Source organism: Poromitra crassiceps (assembly GCF_964638095.1).
Source record: "Poromitra crassiceps genome assembly, chromosome: 1".
In the NCBI taxonomy this organism is placed as follows: Eukaryota; Metazoa; Chordata; class Actinopteri; order Beryciformes; family Melamphaidae; genus Poromitra; species Poromitra crassiceps.
In genome coordinates, this window is record NC_139623.1 from 60283356 (window position 1) to 60302433 (window position 19078).

The following is a 19078-nucleotide window of genomic DNA, read 5'->3' on the forward strand; positions in this document are numbered from 1 at the left end:
TAACATTTCAGCATCTAAATAGACACGCCTTGTTTGGGCATGAGCTCATTGAGTAAATAGACCAAAAAAAAAAAAAAAAAAAAAAATTTATATTAACTGATAGACCGACAGCAATAACCGAACAACGACGTTAGCGACGGTTAATCGATTAACGGTTAACCGTTGACATCCCTAAACCACACGCTACAAAGACTACAAGCGTCAATCTACAATATACAACCACACGCTACAAAGACTACAAGCGTCAATCTACAATATACAACCACACGCTACAAAGACTATACAAGCATCAATCTACAATATACAACCACACGCTACAAAGACTACAAGCGTCAATCTACAATATACAACCACACGCTACAAAGACTACAAGCGTCAATCTACAATATACAACCACACGCTACAAAGACTATACAAGCATCAATCTACAATATACAACCACACGCTACAAAGACTACAAGCGTCAATCTACAATATACAACCACACGCTACAAAGACTACAAGCGTCAATCTACAATATACAACCACACGCTACAAAGACTATACAAGCGTCAATCTACAATATACAACCACACGCTACAAAGACTACAAGCGTCAATCTACAATATACAACAACACGCTACAAAGACTACAAGCGTCAATCTACAATATACAACCACACGCTACAAAGACTATACAAGCGTCAATCTACAATATACAACCACACACTACAAAGACTACAAGCGTCAATCTACAATATACAACCACACGCTACAAAGACTACAAGCGTCAATCTACAATATACAACCACACGCTACAAAGACTATACAAGCGTCAATCTACAATATACAACCACACGCTACAAAGACTATACAAGTGTCAATCTACAATATACAACCACACGCTACAAAGACTACAAGCGTCAATCTACAATATACAACCACACGCTACAAAGACTACAAGCGTCAATCTACAATATACAACCACACGCTACAAAGACTACAAGCGTCAATCTACAATATACAACCACACGCTACAAAGACTACAAGCGTCAATCTACAATATACAACCACACGCTACAAAGACTATACAAGCATCAATCTACAATATACAACCACACGCTACAAAGACTACAACCGTCAATCTACAATATACAACCACACGCTACAAAGACTACAAGCGTCAATCTACAATACAACCACACGCTACAAAGACTACAAGCGTCAATCTACAATATACAAGCACACGCTGGGGCTGGGCGATATGACCAAAATCTCATATCCCGATATAAGTCATTTCATATCCCGATACCGATATATATCACGATATAGCATATTTTCTGTAAATTCTATTTATAGTTTATATAAAATGACCACATGGCCATTTATTTATGTAGCAGTTGAACCAGTTAAAATGTTGTCAAACCTCACAAAGGATACATGCATTCAGAATACAGATAAGCATGGCTATTCTTTACAACACAAATAATAATAATTAGTTGCAGGGCAGTAGAATGAAACACAAACTGAACCACGCCACCAGCTCGATTTTCAAAGAGGACACTAGCATTTGATGTGTTTGATTTAAGCACTAATTTGGAATCATATCTAAAAGCGGACACTAGGTGGCAGTATTTCTTTAGTCAACGTCAAAATACCTACATGTTCAGTAGAAGAAGAATAAAACGGTAGAAGAAGAAGAACAACGTTAACTAACACAACTCACACAGGGAAAGCTAAAAGCTAAAGCTAACGACAGACGTTTTGTTGTCAGCCCTCAAGGGATTTCCTTGGGATGATGAGAGGAGATGTTTTGCCAGGTTTAACGTTAGGAGGACACAAGCAAATATGGATCAAACACGGACTTAACACAGCGCAAATGCCTGGGTAGACTAGGCGGACGGAGTGGAGGTAACATCTCCCTGCTCTTTAGCCTACTCACCGGCTGATTTGTGCCACTTCTAAAGGGACTTGAGGGGCTTGTTGACACAGTGTGTGGACAGTGGACGTGAGTAAAAAGAAAACAGAATGAAGAAAGCACAGCGTCATCCAAATGATGGACAATATTGCCGTAAAGAGTGTGATTTGCAACACAACGATATAAACGATAGAGCATCATATCATACGAAATACATTTTCTATCGTCCAGACAAAATATATCGTCATATCGCCCAGCCCTAGCACACGCTACAAAGACTATACAAGCGTCAATCTACAACAGGGGCACTCAATTAAAATTCATAGAGGTCCAGTTAGAGAAAATGTCCTCAAGCAAAGGTCCGGAACATTGTAACGTAGATGCGTTATGATTAGGCTACTTCAATGAATGCAGTAGCCTAATGGTACAATGTCTGTATGTAGTCAACGACTAACTGTTAACACATTCACTGCCAGCCTTTTTTTTTTTACTGTAGGTAGGTTCTGCCAGAGGGTTTTTTTGAGGATTCTGGCTCATCTTTCAAGACCCGAGGATTCTTTTCTGCTAAGATTTTGTGAACACACAATATCTCAAAAGAACTAATAGAATGTGTGCTTTCTCTGTCTAAAAGAGTTAGTTTGTAGAGTTAGTAGTTATGTAAGCATTAGCAGTTGAATACAGCATGGTTTCAGCGTCTGGAAATTTATTCAGAGATAAACGGCTTTTTGTGAAATTCGATAGAACAGTCACTTTAACCATTCATTTTTGGCATCAGTAAGACGTCAGACATCTAAACAATAGTTTTGAACAGTAATTTCCTCCATAACAGCAGGAAACCCCCCTCTGCTTCCAACTCCTCCCTCCGTGGGCGTTCTCCTCCGCAGCGTTTGTCACAAGCGAGTGCTCTGCTGCTGCGAGTTTGAGCAGCCTCCCTCCCTGGCAGCGAGTGTGGATAGGGGCAGGGCTCACTTGTTTCTTGGGTTTGAGAGCTTTGATGAAGCTTTGTGCGATTCTAGGCTTTATGCTGCGTGTTTCAAAGTGTTTTCCACCCAGTCTATTTTTGGAATCCCCCACCGCCAGCTCCCAGCGCGATAATGCGCGAAAGGGAAAGCGTTTTCGCCAATCCATTTTACAGTAGAGAATGGTTTCCTCGCGCGTTACCCTACAGTTTTGGCTCTGCTTTTCATAGTGTGGAGAGCACTGTCGCCACTTAGTGGGTCCGTGGAATGGGTTGTACACGTTCGCTGACTCCAATATTTTTATAGGAGACGTGGGGAGCGTTGATCCACGTCCCACCCTAAAAATTTTAAGCCGAGATAACTCGTCTTTGGCAGTGAACCGTCGGATTCTGTAAGCCGAGATAACTCGTCAATGGCAGTGAACGTGTTAAATCAAAATAAACATCAACAATGTTTATTTAGTTTTCATATTTACCGTAAATTTCGGACTATAAGCCGCGGCTTTTTCCCCGTTTTTTGGCCCTGCGGCTTATATAACGGTGCGGCTTATCTATGGATTTTTTCAAAAAAAAAAAAAAATCTCTCTTTTTTAGCACTCTTTCTAACTATAAATCCACTTCTGTTTTAATTTCCTCTCTTGCCCTCTTTTCACCACACCGCGGACACTGTGTGCACTGTAAAAAAAAACACAGGTGGTGTTGTGTTATGTTGTTTTGTTGAAATGTTAATAAATGGGAGCTTCCTCAAACAGCCATCTCTTTCCCGACAATCCCCTCTGTGCATGAACCCTTACATATGGTAATTAAACATTAAAACACAATTATAAAAAAAAAAAAAAAAAAAAAAAAAATATTAAAACACCTGCGGCTTATAGTCCGGTGCGGCTTATATATGTAACAAACAGGCAATTTTGCTGCTGCGGCTTATACTCCGGTGCGGCTTATAGTGCGGAATTTACGGTAACTGGATTAATTATAAATAACTAGCCTACACTAATAATAAATACATGTTCTTTTCTCATTTCAAGTAAAATAATGGCTGCATTTAAAAATAACATACTGTACAACAGAGTGCTTTGGGAAAATGTGCATCTTAAAAGTGCTTTAATTTTAGAAAGAAAATCTTTTCTTCTCTCAACTCCACCTTTTCTCTTGAGAGAAGTGAGGTCCCTATCTATCTATCTATCTATCTGTCTGTCTCAATGTCTGTCTCTGTCGGTCTGTCTGTCTCTATGTATCTGTCTGTCTGCCTGTCTGTCTATCGATCGTTCGCAATGCAAACGTCACATGCCGTTGGGCAGTGAATGTGTGAGTGTGCCCTCAGTCTGGATTTTAATGTGTTTGCTCGTGTGGCGCTTTCACAGACAGGTTAGGATCGCATCGCACTTCACATGAGACATACTGCCTGGTTTTGAGCTGCCCGTGAGAACAATGAATGAACATCTAAGAGTCTGCCTGCTCCGGATTAAAACTAAATCTTTGTTTTTGCGGTCTATTCGAGCACGCCATGTGAAATGACTTATATTCTCTCGCATTTCTCAGAGTCTCTCGTCTCTACTTCGTCCGTGTGTCACTGACACTCTTGCCTGCAGCACTGGAACAGGCAGAATCGAATCGGATATTTGATTGGCTGAGTAGCATCACGTGTGATGATTTACAGCGCATGCATTGGTCTGTGAGCTTCCTGGCAGATAAACCAGTACCGTAAAGGGTAGAAAAGCATGTGCCGGTTAAAAAAGAAAAGCTCCGTGAAATGTAGACTCAGCCGTCAGTCTTAATCCGTTTCACGTTTGGTGGCGCAGCTCACCAAACATCTGGGAGCCGAGACTACGTGAAATGTAACAATTCTCAATGATTTATAGGTTATAGGGCTCGGTCCGGATAGAACGGCGTCTGGGTCCGGATGCGGACCGGAGTCCGGACTTTGAGGATCGCTGATCTACAATATACAACCACACGCTACAAATCGGGTTGAAGCTTTTATTTGCATGAACAACAAGGGCAGGGTGAACGTTAATATATGCACTCTGGTTCCCTTTAAAGTGCTGTGCATTACCATTGCTGTCATATCATTAGCATTATTATGCTAACAACAGCATGCCAGCTGTTATGTGTCTGATATGGTGTGATGCTGGCAGAAGAAGGGTTAACACCCATCCTCCCATCCCTCAAATCTTTGTCCTTCTTTCACCTCTTGCCTCTTCCTTTTTTACCATCACCACACACACACACACACACACACACACACACACCCTTCATCCCAAACCACCTGATTTCCATGCCGTTACTATGGCGATGGCTCTAGCAAGCAGGTTAGGTCGGGGAGGCACACAGGAAAGAGAGAAGGAGAAGGGGTGGGGGATAGACAGCGAGAGAGAGAGAGAGAGAGAGAGAGAGAGAGAGAGAGAGAGAGGAAGTGCGAGAGATGTTTACATGGACGGCAATCATTTGATTATGAAAAAAGTGGACTGTAGGGAGTAGGGCTGGGTTAATCAATATGAATCCATATTCATTTGAAGGAACTGATATTGATTTAAGAATCTCAATATCGATCTTTTAATATAATGCCTTTTCCCGTGGATGCTTGAAGCTTTAACCACCGTAGACCCCATAAACATCTGTAAACATTCATATTTTTAATAATGCACCAGGTTAGAGCAGTCCTTGTACAATTTACAGTAGGAGTTATTTGAGACTCTCTTTCATATCCAAGCAAAATTGGTATTGTAACCGAAATATCGATATCGAATTTTATCGAATTGGAAATCGAATTTGGACCCTGTGTATCGGAATCGTATCCAATCGGGAAATCAGTGTTGATACCCAGCACTAGTAGGGAGTTTATAAAACCGAACTAGTCTGGAGAGTAGTTTTATATCCAATATTTAAACGTGAATAGAGATCAAGAAGACAAAATCATCAATATCCTGAAGACTTATGTAATTATGGTAGTGTGAAAACATGGTCAGTCAGAGACAGAGTCAGTTAGCTAGAGCAAAGTCGTTCTCATAAACCATTACGAGTACTGTATGAACCTAAACCTGGGAACCAAACAGGAAGTCTGAACTTCTGTCCTGTACACAAAGCTGGTCCTACTGTAACATCTTGCTGCAACTGTGTGGAGAGACAGATAACAGCCCTCGCAAGTCCTAGACATGCTCGTCTCTATTCTGCACACTACTCAGGTGGACATGCTCGTCTCTATTCTGCACACAGCTCAGGTGGACATGCTCGTCTCTATTCTGCACACAGCTCAGGTGAACATGCTCGTCTCTATTCTGCACACAGCTCAGGTGAACATGCTCGTCTCTATTCTGCACACAGCTCAGGTGAACATGCTCGTCTCTATTCTGCACACAGCTCAGGTGGACATGCTCGTCTCTATTCTGCACACAGCTCAGGTGAACATGCTCGTCTCTATTCTGCACACAGCTCAGGTGGACATGCTCGTCTCTATTCTGCACACTGCTCAGGTGAACATGCTCGTCTCTATTCTGCACACAGCTCAGGTGGACATGCTCGTCTCTATTCTGCACACTACTCAGGTGAACATGCTCGTCTCTATTCTGCACACAGCTCAGGTGAACATGCTCGTCTCTATTCTGCACACTACTCAGGTGAACATGCTCGTCTCTATTCTGCACACAGCTCAGGTGGACATGCTCGTCTCTATTCTGCACACAGCTCAGGTGGACATGCTCGTCTCTATTCTGCACACAGCTCAGGTGGACATGCTCGTCTCTATTCTGCACACAGCTCAGGTGAACATGCTCGTCTCTATTCTGCACACAGCTCAGGTGGACATGCTCGTCTCTATTCTGCACACAGCTCAGGTGAACATGCTCGTCTCTATTCTGCACACAGCTCAGGTGAACATGCTCGTCTCTATTCTGCACACAGCTCAGGTGAACATGCTCGTCTCTATTCTGCACACTACTCAGGTGGACATGCTCGTCTCTATTCTGCACACTACTCAGGTGGACATGCTCGTCTCTATTCTGCACACAGCTCAGGTGAACATGCTCGTCTCTATTCTGCACACTACTCAGGTGAACATGCTCGTCTCTATTCTGCACACTACTCAGGTGAACATGCTCGTCTCTATTCTGCACACAGCTCAGGTGGACATGCTCGTCTCTATTATGCACACTACTCAGGTGGACATGCTCGTCTCTCTTCTGCACACGGCTCCAGACTAACTTTTTACTTTACGCCTTACTTTTTAATTTAGGTGCACCAGCACATAATTTAGGTGCACCCTAATTTTTCACCACGTCTTTTGGCACCGCAATAATACATTTTAAGCGTTACCTTCTTTGTCATTTTGTATAAATATTGGTAATATTTTCATCTATCACCAACTGAGTTAACACAGTGAGGATTGAGCCTATGGCCCATTGATGGAAGCCTTTGCATTTTAAGTATTGCAGCATTTATGAACTGGCTGTCTGTGGTGTGATTATCACCTTACATTATGCTCCTAAATTGACAAAGTTAGGAGCACAAAGATTTTAAGGACACAATGATTAATCTCTGATAGATTACAATTTAGTTTATTACCAGAATGACTCAATGCAGCTCATTGGTTTTTGTTGTCATTAAATGATCATTAACCATTTATTTAGTCATCTGTCTGTTGTTTGCCTAACATTATGTGTTATTGGTGGTCGTGATTGTGAACGTTCACGTTACTGTGATTAGCGTAGTAGTGACATATCCCACAGTGTGCCTGTGAAATGATAATCTCACTAGTACAGCAGACAGTGAAAAACACTGAGCAGAGGCTATCACCTAACGTTGCTTTCCAAAGCCAAACCGTAGCTGCTCTTATGGCTAATTTCCACCACATTTTACAGCCCTGCACAGCCCGTCACCACTCGGCTCTACTTGTTTCAACTCGATGGACGTTTTGCTTCCACCGCTGGTCATCTGCCCCCGCCCACACCTGGTCGTCATAGCGACCGCATATCTGCCCTCCGCCCATATTCCGAAGTAGGCTATAACATAACGTTACAATTAAATCCATACACAGAACTTTTAAACTGTTTATGAAATACTGGTGCCTCTAAATGACCTACAGTGTACATGGGCAAATGTGACAATCGGCCAGGAGAATGGATATCACTTTGTTGTTAGTCAAAACTCACATGCGCTGCGCGAGGGACGGGCGCGAGGGACGAGGGACGGGGGTTGCGCTAGAGTGAAGCCTGTACCCCGGCGACCTCACCAGGCAAGACCGCGGCTTCACCCGAGCCCCGCCTGCGGCCTAGCGGAGCCGACGCAGCACTCAACTACAAGCGCTTCATGAGCAGCGGACTTTTGGACAATTGAAACCACCGCCACGATTTTATTTCACCAGAGGCGAAGGCAGCAACACAAAAGACTGATGGAAAAGCATAACAGAAGAGAAGGTAATCCCCACTAAACTGGTATGCAGCATTGCATTGACAGTCAGTAGGATAGACAGAGTAAACACGATTCTGCCTGGCCAATCAGTCGTCTACAATGTTTTCACGTCACCGTATGAACCCGGGTTCACAGTATAGAACCTCGACGAGTACGAAAAGTAGCACGACTCGACCCCAATACAACCCGGGCTGTCCCCGTTTTTGATCGGTGGAATGAGACAAAAAAGCGAGACGAGCTGGGCGGGGCCGCGTTGATACCAGCGGTGGAAATGGGCCATTAGATGGTCTGACAGACAACATAGCCATATTGTCAACAACACATTATAGCGATCTTGAAATGTTGGGTTGCGTTATTATTCCCAGAATTGGCTTGATAGTTATAGTTAGCGAGATGCCAACGTTAGCGATGCTAACATTAGACACCAATGGCTCAATTCCACCACATTTTACAGCCCTGCACAGCCCGTCACCACTCGGCTCTACTTGCTTCAACCCGATGGACGTTCTGCTTCGACCGCCGTTCATCTGCCCCCGCCCACACCTGGTCGTCATAGCGACCACATATCTGCCCTCCGCCCATGTTCCGAAGTAGGCTATAACATATAACGTTACAATTAAATCCATACACAGAACTTTTAAACTGTTTATGAAATACTGGTGCCTCTAAATGACCTACAGTGTGTGTGTGTGTGTGTGTGTGTGTGTGTGTGTGTGAGAGAGAGAGAGAGAGAGAGAGCAGTGCTGGCATGACCACAGTCCTTGATCCTGGCCTGAGCAGCCAGCTCATAGCATCACAGCATGTTGGGCGGGTGTTACAGTGTACATGGGCAAATGTGACAATCGACCAGAAGAATGGATATCACTTTGTTGTTAGTCAAAACTCACATGCGCTGCGCGAGGGACAGGCGCGAGGGACGGGGGTTGCGCTAGAGTGAAGCCTCTACCCTCGTCGAAACTCCTAGCGGGGCCGACGCAGCACTGAACTACACAAGCGCTTCAGAGCAGCAGACTTTTGAAACCACCGCCACGATTTTATTTCACCAGAGGCGAAGGCAGCAACACAAAAGACTGATGGAAAAGCATAACAGAAGAGAAGGTAAGCCCCCCACTAAACTGGTATGCAGTGCTGCATTGACAGTCAGTAGAATAGAGAGTAAACACGATTCTGCCTGACCAATCAGTCGTCTACAATGTTTTCACGTCACTGTATGAACCCGGGTTCGCAGAATAGAACCCCGAGGAGGCAGGTACTAAAAGTAGCACGACTCAGCCCCAAATCAAACCGGGCTGGGCCGGTTTTTACCGGTGGAATGAGACCATTTATCGAGTCGAGCGGAGCGGGACCGCGCTACTACCTGCGGTGGAATTGAGCCATAAGATGTCATTGTCATGCCAGCCAACTAACGCTAGCCAGAACTCATATCTGCTGAAGCCGTAGCTTTGTCTCTTGTGTACAAAACCATCGCTGACACATTTTAATTCCATGATTTACATCTGTTTGTGACTCCGAGTCCGGTACACTAGCAATAAAGAACGATACAAGTTCCAGTTGGATTTTCAAAATAAAACGATTCTGCACAAGCCTAAAAGCACTCAGAAGCAATTGAAAACGTTTTATTTTTGTATTTCCGTCTTTGGAATAAAACAAAGACTCAGTGCATGAGCGGGGCGGTAGAGAGAGAGAGAGAGAGAGAGAGAGAGAGAGAGAGAAAAAGACGCTACAAATTCCCAGGGTGCACCGGTGCATGTTATTAAAATATTTAGGCGCACTGGCAGATTTTAAGGTGGGAAAATGCATGCAAATAGGCGCACTCTGGAGCCCTGCTGCATACAGCTCAGGTGGACAGTGGAGCCTGAGCAGCAGCACAAACACATGGCTGCCTCATGTAGTAACAGAGAGAGAGGGAGGGAGGGAGAGGTAGAAGTGAAATGGTGAGCCCACCTCTCTCCCTCTGCAGTGTGTGTGTGTGTGTGTGTGGGGGGGGGTGTGTGTGTGTGTGCTGATGAATGTGTGTCTGTCTCAGCTCCTATTAATAGAACATAGCAGGGCTGGAGGTGTCAAAGCTAGGGAGGAATGAGATCACACACACACACACACGCACGCACGCACGCACGCACGCAAACACACACAGAAGGGGGGAGGGGTGGCAGAGCTCCAAACAGCACCTTGATAGATGTACTACCTAGACAAAGAGCAAACCACCAACAGAGCTTCTCAGCATAGACAGACCAACACACACACACACAATTTAAAATAATTTCAATATTGGACGGGCGTGGTTTTGGCGTAACCTATGTGGGTTTGGAAGTAACGCCACACTCACACACACGCAGCCTTATACTCATGTCCATATTCCTACCTCGTGAGTTGGTTGCCAGGTCGGCCACTTTCTGGAAGGCATCCAGGAAGGCAGCCACAGCGATCGCCGTCGCCCTGTCACAAAAACAATTATATTTTTTTTATTACAAAAACGGTCATCATGAACCACCAAACGATGCAAAAAAAAGTGAAAATCCTGGAGAAAAATAAAAATAAAAAGAGTAGATCAAATCGATCAAAGACAGTTATAAAAACACAGTTGCGCACAAAGACACACACGCACACACAGAGAAGGTCACAGCACAGCCTTCATGGCTGGTTAACTGCAGTAATATATATTATTGGTTTCTGATTTCCCCCCCCATTTTCTCCCCAATTGTACTTGGCCAATTTTCCCCTTTGCTGCCCCGGTCGCTGCTCCACCCTCTGCCGATCTGGGGAGAGCTGTAGACTAGCACCATGCTTCCTCCGACACATGTGCAGTTGCCAGCCGCTTCTTTTTCCACCTGACAGTGGGGAGCTTCACCGGGCAGGACATAGCACGTGGGAGGATCACGCTATTCCCACCAGTTCCGTTCCGCCCCGACCGACCAGAGGAGGCGCTAGTGCGGCGACCAGGAGGGTTACCTGCAGTAATAAGATGCAGGTGCTGTCGACCAAAGGCAGAGACTGGTCGGGCTTAAAGGGACAGTTCAGTTTGTTTGAAGTGGGGTTGTATGAGGTACAGTCAGTGTACTACATGAATGAATGCAGCCGGCGCGGTCCCAGTTTGGAGAAATGGAGACCGGCCGCATCAGGCATGTAGAGCTGTCTGCTGAGTGTGAAGGATGCCATGTAGAGCTGTCTGCTGAGTGTGAAGGATGCCATGTAGAGCTGTCTGCTGAGTGTGAAGGATGCCATGTAGAGCTGTCTGCTGAGTGTGAAGGATGCCATGTAGAGCTGTCTGCTGAGTGTGAAGGAGGCCATGTAGAGCTGTCTGCTGAGTGTGAAGGATGTCATGTAGAGCTGTCTGCTGAGTGTGAAGGATACCATGTAGAGCTGTCTGCTGAGTGTGAAGGATACCATGTAGAGCTGTCTGCTGAGTGTGAAGGAGGCCATGTAGAGCTGTCTGCTGAGTGTGAAGGATGCCATGTAGAGCTGTCTGCTGAGTGTGAAGGATGTCATGTAGAGCTGTCTGCTGAGTGTGAAGGATGCCATGTAGAGCTGTCTGCTGAGTGTGAAGGATGCCATGTAGAGCTGTCTGCTGAGTGTGATGCCATGTAGAGCTGTCTGCTGAGTGTGAAGGATACCATGTAGAGCTGTCTACTGAGTGTGAAGGAGGCCATGTAGAGCTGTCTGCTGAGTGTGAAGGATGCCATGTAGAGCTGTCTGCTGAGTGTGAAGGAGGCCATGTAGAGCTGTCTGCTGAGTGTGAAGGATGCCATGTAGAGCTGTCTGCTGAGTGTGAAGGATGCCATGTAGAGCTGTCTGCTGAGTGTGAAGGAGGCCATGTAGAGCTGTCTGCTGAGTGTGAAGGATGCCATGTAGAGCTGTCTGCTGAGTGTGATGCCATGTAGAGCTGTCTGCTGAGTGTGATGCCATGTAGAGCTGTCTGCTGAGTGTGAAGGAGGCCATGTAGAGCTGTCTGCTGAGTGTGAAGGATGCCATGTAGAGCTGTCTGCTGAGTGTGAAGGATGCCATGTAGAGCTGCCTGCTGAGTGTGAAGGATGCCATGTAGAGCTGTCTGCTGAGTGTGATGCCATGTAGAGCTGTCTGCTGAGTGTGAAGGATGCCATGTAGAGCTGTCTGCTGAGTGTGAAGGATGCCATGTAGAGCTGTCTGCTGAGTGTGAAGGATGCCATGTAGAGCTGTCTGCTGAGTGTGAAGGATGCCATGTAGAGCTGTCTGCTGAGTGTGAAGGATGCCATGTAGAGCTGTCTGCTGAGTGTGAAGGAGGCCATGTAGAGCTGTCTGCTGAGTGTGAAGGAGGCCATGTAGAGCTGTCTGCTGAGTGTGAAGGAGGCCATGTAGAGCTGTCTGCTGAGTGTGAAGGATGCCATGTAGAGCTGTCTGCTGAGTGTGAAGGATGCCATGTAGAGCTGTCTGCTGAGTGTGAAGGAGGCCATGTAGAGCTGAGTGTGAATGAGGCCATGTAGAGCTGTCTGCTGAGTGTGAAGGATGCCATGTAGAGCTGCCTGCTGAGAGTGAAGGATGCCATGTAGATCTGTCTGCTGAGTGTGAAGGAGGCCATGTAGAGCTGAGTGTGAAGGAGGCCATGTAGAGCTGTCTGCTGAGTGTGAAGGAGGCCATGTAGAGCTGTCTGCTGAGTGTGAAGGAGGCCATGTAGAGCTGTCTGCTGAGTGTGAAGGATGTCATGTAGAGCTGTCTGCTGAGTGTGAAGGATGTCATGTAGAGCTGTCTGCTGAGTGTGAAGGATGCCATGTAGAGCTGTCTGCTGAGTGTGAAGGATGCCATGTAGAGCTGTCTGCTGAGTGTGATGCCATGTAGAGCTGTCTGCTGAGTGTGAAGGATACCATGTAGAGCTGTCTACTGAGTGTGAAGGAGGCCATGTAGAGCTGTCTGCTGAGTGTGAAGGATGCCATGTAGAGCTGTCTGCTGAGTGTGAAGGAGGCCATGTAGAGCTATCTGCTGAGTGTGAAGGATGCCATGTAGAGCTGTCTGCTGAGTGTGAAGGATGCCATGTAGAGCTGTCTGCTGAGTGTGAAGGAGGCCATGTAGAGCTGTCTGCTGAGTGTGAAGGATGCCATGTAGAGCTGTCTGCTGAGTGTGATGCCATGTAGAGCTGTCTGCTGAGTGTGATGCCATGTAGAGCTGTCTGCTGAGTGTGATGCCATGTAGAGCTGTCTGCTGAGTGTGAAGGAGGCCATGTAGAGCTGTCTGCTGAGTGTGAAGGATGCCATGTAGAGCTGCCTGCTGAGTGTGAAGGATGCCATGTAGAGCTGTCTGCTGAGTGTGATGCCATGTAGAGCTGTCTGCTGAGTGTGAAGGATGCCATGTAGAGCTGTCTGCTGAGTGTGAAGGATGCCATGTAGAGCTGTCTGCTGAGTGTGAAGGATGCCATGTAGAGCTGTCTGCTGAGTGTGAAGGATGCCATGTAGAGCTGTCTGCTGAGTGTGAAGGATGCCATGTAGAGCTGTCTGCTGAGTGTGAAGGAGGCCATGTAGAGCTGTCTGCTGAGTGTGAAGGAGGCCATGTAGAGCTGTCTGCTGAGTGTGAAGGAGGCCATGTAGAGCTGTCTGCTGAGTGTGAAGGATGCCATGTAGAGCTGTCTGCTGAGTGTGAAGGATGCCATGTAGAGCTGTCTGCTGAGTGTGAAGGAGGCCATGTAGAGCTGAGTGTGAATGAGGCCATGTAGAGCTGTCTGCTGAGTGTGAAGGATGCCATGTAGAGCTGCCTGCTGAGAGTGAAGGATGCCATGTAGATCTGTCTGCTGAGTGTGAAGGAGGCCATGTAGAGCTGAGTGTGAAGGAGGCCATGTAGAGCTGTCTGCTGAGTGTGAAGGAGGCCATGTAGAGCTGTCTGCTGAGTGTGAAGGAGGCCATGTAGAGCTGTCTGCTGAGTGTGAAGGATGTCATGTAGAGCTGTCTGCTGAGTGTGAAGGATGACATGTAGAGCTGTCTGCTGAGTGTGAAGGATGCCATGTAGAGCTGTCTGCTGAGTGTGAAGGATGACATGTAGAGCTGTCTGCTGAGTGTGAAGGAGGCCATGTAGAGCTGAGTGTGAAGGAGGCCATGTAGAGCTGAGTGTGAAGGAGGCCATGTAGAGCTGTCTGCTGAGCGTGAAGGATGCCATGTAGAGCTGTCTGCTGAGTGTGAAGAATGCCATGTAGAGCTGTCTGCTGAGTGTGAAGGATGCCATGTAGAGCTGTCTGCTGAGTGTGAAGGAGGCCATGTAGAGCTGAGTGTGAAGGAGGCCATGTAGAGCTGTCTGCTGAGTGTGAAGGAGGCCATGTAGAGCTGTCTGCTGAGTGTGAAGGAGGCCATGTAGAGCTGTCTGCTGAGTGTGAAGGATGTCATGTAGAGCTGTCTGCTGAGTGTGAAGGAGGCCATGTAGAGCTGTCTGCTGAGTGTGATGCCATGTAGAGCTGTCTGCTGAGTGTGAAGGATACCATGTAGAGCTGTCTGCTGAGTGTGAAGGAGGCCATGTAGAGCTGAGTGTGAAGGATACCATGTAGAGCTGAGTGTGAAGGAGGCCATTTAGAGCTGTCTGCTGAGTGTGAAGGAGGCCATGTAGAGCTGAGTGTGAAGGAGGCCATGTAGAGCTGAGTGTGAAGGAGGCCATGTAGAGCTGTCTGCTGAGTGTGAAGGATACCATGTAGAGCTGTCTGCTGAGTGTGAAGGAGGCCATGTAGAGCTGTCTGCTGAGTGTGAAGGATACCATGTAGAGCTGTCTGCTGAGTGTGAAGGAGGCCATGTAGAGCTGAGTGTGAAGGAGGCCATGTAGAGCTGAGTGTGAAGGATGTCATGTAGAGCTGTCTGCTGAGTGTGAAGGATGCCATGTAGAGCTGTCTGCTGAGTGTGAAGGATGCCATGTAGAGCTGTCTGCTGAGTGTGAAGGATGCCATGTAGAGCTGTCTGCTGAGTGTGAAGGATGCCCTGAGCAACAATGTAAAAAACTACAGAAAAAATACATCAAATGCTTCCATGTTTATACTATTGTACTTTTATACCGTTATACTTCTCTAACCATTTGTTGCACTGCACAGCTCAAAAAAACCTTTCCTCTCATAAGTGACACAATTTATGCTTTTACTCTGAAGGCACCCCAGCCCAACTTCCTGGCAGACCTTGGCACAGCTATACCTAACTTCCTGTCTGTTGTTTGCTAACTTGCAGTATCTTGACACTGGTAACTGCGGACTGTGCGGAGGAGGAAATGATTCAGCCTCAGTCTCAGACAGAGCGAGGCTGTTAACGTTAACGTTGCAGTCACTCAGCGGTCCCACGTGTTGTTTTGTTGTGACAACGTGTCCTAAACGCAAGATTGAACCGTGCGGTGATCACGTTTCTGTGTCCTTGAAACGCATGTGTGTGTCTGTCTCGAGACTCCTGTCAGCTGAGCCAGAGATCGGCTGAGCTAACTACAAGTATGGATAATGGCTCCACATCTAATGTTATATTTTCCCTGTTGTTGCTTCCAGAGGAGCCGCATAGAAACAAACAGGTGGTGTTGTTTCCAGAAGATGGTGCACTAACGTCAATATAGGATTATGAATGCAGCCAGAAACCAATGAATTTGGGAAGGGAGGTAAAGCATTGCTGCTGCTGGCACCGTCATTCCACGGTAGTATCGTGTCTCACGGTAGTAGCGTGTGTCACGGGAGTATCGTGTCTCACGGTAGTAGCGTGTGTCACGGTAGTAGCGTGTCTCACGGTAGTAGTGTGTCTCACGGTAGTAGCGTGTGTCACGGTAGTAGCGTGTCTCACGGTAGTAGTGTGTCTCACGGTAGTAGCGTGTGTCACGGTAGTAGCGTGTGTCACGGTAGTAGCGTGTCTCACGGTAGTAGCGTGTGTCACGGTAGTAGCGTGTCTCACGGTAGTAGTGTGTCTCACGGTAGTAGCGTGTCTCACGGTTATAGAGTGTCTCAGGGTAGTAGCGTGTCTCAGGGTAGTAGCGTGTCTCACGGTAGTAGCGTGTCTCACGGTAGTAGCGTGTCTCGCGGTAGTAGCGTGTCTCGCGGTAGTAGCGTCATTTTTGAAAGCAGCTGGTATAGTAGACAGTGTGACGTTCATGCACCGCGGGAGACGGTAGGAACCGGTAGACCGTGCAACACTATGACACAGGATGTGGGTTCCCGGAAGTGGCGTGGACCTAGAGGGGTGATGTCATGTGACAACAGTGATCATTAACTCATTCATGGCCAGTTTAGGACTGCCAATATTTAGCACAGGCCAAAGATTTTCATAATTGTTGGTCATCTTTCAAGACCCACAGTAAATTATCTATTAGCACCAGAGTGATTTGCAATACCTCAAAATGAAGATGTACGTCTCTGGGTTCACCAGGGAAAAAAAAGTGAGCTTTTAGCATGTTCTGTACTCTACTTATATCCATTTATATACACCCTGTTTTCACCCAATAGGTCTCTCTGAGATGACAAACAGGAGAAAATGCAATTTCTGTAAAATACACATTCTCAAGCAGAACTCGCTCTCAATTCTTTTATTTTGAACTGTATTGACATCAGACATGTAAATACTATTCGTTATGACACAAATGAAAAAAAAAATATATATATATATATATATATATACACATGAAGTGCTTTTTTTTTACATTCAACAATACAGCAGTGTGAGTGAGTGTGCAGACAGACAGACAGACACACAGACAGACAGACAGACAGACAGACAGACAGACAGACAGACACACCGACAGACAGACACACACACACACACACACACACACACACACACACGATCCCCCTTCGTTGCGTGATTTCTAACCCCACATAGGATAAGCAATAACCACGCCCTGTGGCGCCGGGATTGGCCAGGAGCAACACTGGAGGGCACGCAGCCCAGCGATTTCATGAACCAACTGAATAGCTCTTGAGAACAGACAGCGGGCTGCTGTGACTGCCGCTTCTGCCTTGTGTGTTTATTTTGTTTTGTTCTGGTCCACCCGTCGTCGTCCATGTCTCCCTGTCCTAGTATCCTCCCTGCCTGATTGTTCCCGTTTTCCCCTCGGCTATTCAACACGTCCTCACCGCCCCTCTGATCGATCATTTCCTCATTCCTCCGATGATCAAACGCATCTCTGGATTACAGTACTTTCTCCCGTTTTCTCTGGCTGGCACACAGGAAAGCGACCAGCTCCTGCAGCGCGCGAGGGGCGTTTCAATGGCGTTTCTCCTGTCTGCACAAGGCAAGCTCCTTATCCGTTTTCTGCTTTTCCTCCTGCTCAATTTCAAAACAACAGCTGCGGTATGTGTTTGTTCACGTGTTGTCTTAGATGGTAGGGACCTGATACTATGTCACAGGCTGAGGAAGTGTTTGAACTACGCCCTGCAGTAATAAAAACAAAAACACGTCAAACACGTCATTGGCCCTCTGGGCTATTCCTGATAACACGTCAAAGACGTCATTGGCCCTGAATGAGTTAAGGCAGAATGGATTATAATGTTACTGGACATGTGTAAATATCCAGTAAGCCTGCTTGTTGTGTTGTTGCACAACACTGTTTGTCTTCTTCAAGTGCTGCTAACCAGTTTGTTAGTCTGCAGTAACGACACGGATCACAAGCAGCAGACACGGCTATTAGATCACGTTAAACGAGACGGTTAATGTTTCCTCACTTCAAAACTAGGGCTGGGTATTGGTTCAAATTTCAAGAATCGATTCGATTCCAATTCACAAGGTTCTGAATCGATTAATCCCGATTTGATTTGATTTGATTCGATTAATTTCAATATCGATTTGGTTAGTGATACCATAGACATGTTTTTTTTTGCTGTAACCTGCATTACATGACTGTCCAGTTATGTAACACAGGGGTTCCCAACCTTTTTTGTGCCAAGGACCGGTAGATACATGGGAAAAAAGTTGCGGACCGGTTGTCAATTTTAATGGTTTTAGTTACACATATATTTACCCACCAGGTGGTGAAAAAGGGTAAATAACAGCCTTTTCATCTGTCAATAAAGACACTTTCACAATTATGCAGTGATTTGATTTCAGCCTATATAATTTCTAAAAGTAATAATGATCAAACATTTCCATTTATGTAGCCTACAGTATTTATGTTTTTGTTTCAACTACAAACATAAATAAACGTCAACTTGAAACTATGTTTCAACTACCACACAGCCTATAATATTATAGCCTATGTTTATTTAATTATTATTATTTTATTTGGACATATGAATCGATATCAAAGGATTCAAATAAAAATCGATTAAAAATCGGAGAATCGATTTTTTTTAACCCAGCCCTATTCAAAACTCAAAGCACGTGTCTAATCTTGTTTACAGTTGTGTAGTACGTTAACCAGCTTAGCTCACCCTGCTCGTTAAGCCCGTTTGTCCTTATTAACGTTAAGTTACGTTATCATTTGTCCTCATTAACGTGGTGCGTCCGTGTCATGCAAGGTCTAACACACATTCTGCTTTGACACAATGTGAAGTGCTCCCATACTTTAGATAAGAGTTGAGTTGGAAAGTTTCTGGTGCCTTTGCACCGAGCATGGGTCTCCCGTCTCGTCTCCTTGGAGACGACACGTGACGTAGTCAGTCCGCAACACGTGAAGGGGCCAGCTGCGCCCGCAAACAGCAACAGCAAACAAGCACAGCAAGTCCAACGTAGTAGTAGATATAAAGGTAAAAAAAAACATTCCCCCCACATTTTTTCTGGCCTGGCGGGGTTCCTCGTTGGCCTGGCGGGCCCGCCAGGCATGTAGAGTGGTAGGGGAAACACTGCTGTACTGTAATACCGTCACAGTGATTCCTTCACCAGTGTTTCCCCTACCATTCTACAGGTCTGGCGGGCCCGCCAGGCC

At 46.0% G+C, this 19078-nt stretch overlaps 1 protein-coding gene across 3 annotated transcripts in view; it reads right to left on the reverse strand.

Moving 5' to 3' along the window:
* LOC310786345 (protein MTSS 1-like) overlaps positions 1 to 19078 on the reverse strand; it is a 247430-nt gene that overhangs the window by 197563 nt on the left and 30789 nt on the right. For all 3 annotated transcript variants that reach the window (XM_083647541.1, XM_083647540.1, XM_083647539.1), the window contains exon 3: positions 10623 to 10696. In XM_083647541.1, the coding sequence (XP_083503667.1) occupies positions 10623 to 10696 (74 nt within the window). The remainder of the gene's footprint in view (positions 1 to 10622; positions 10697 to 19078) is intronic.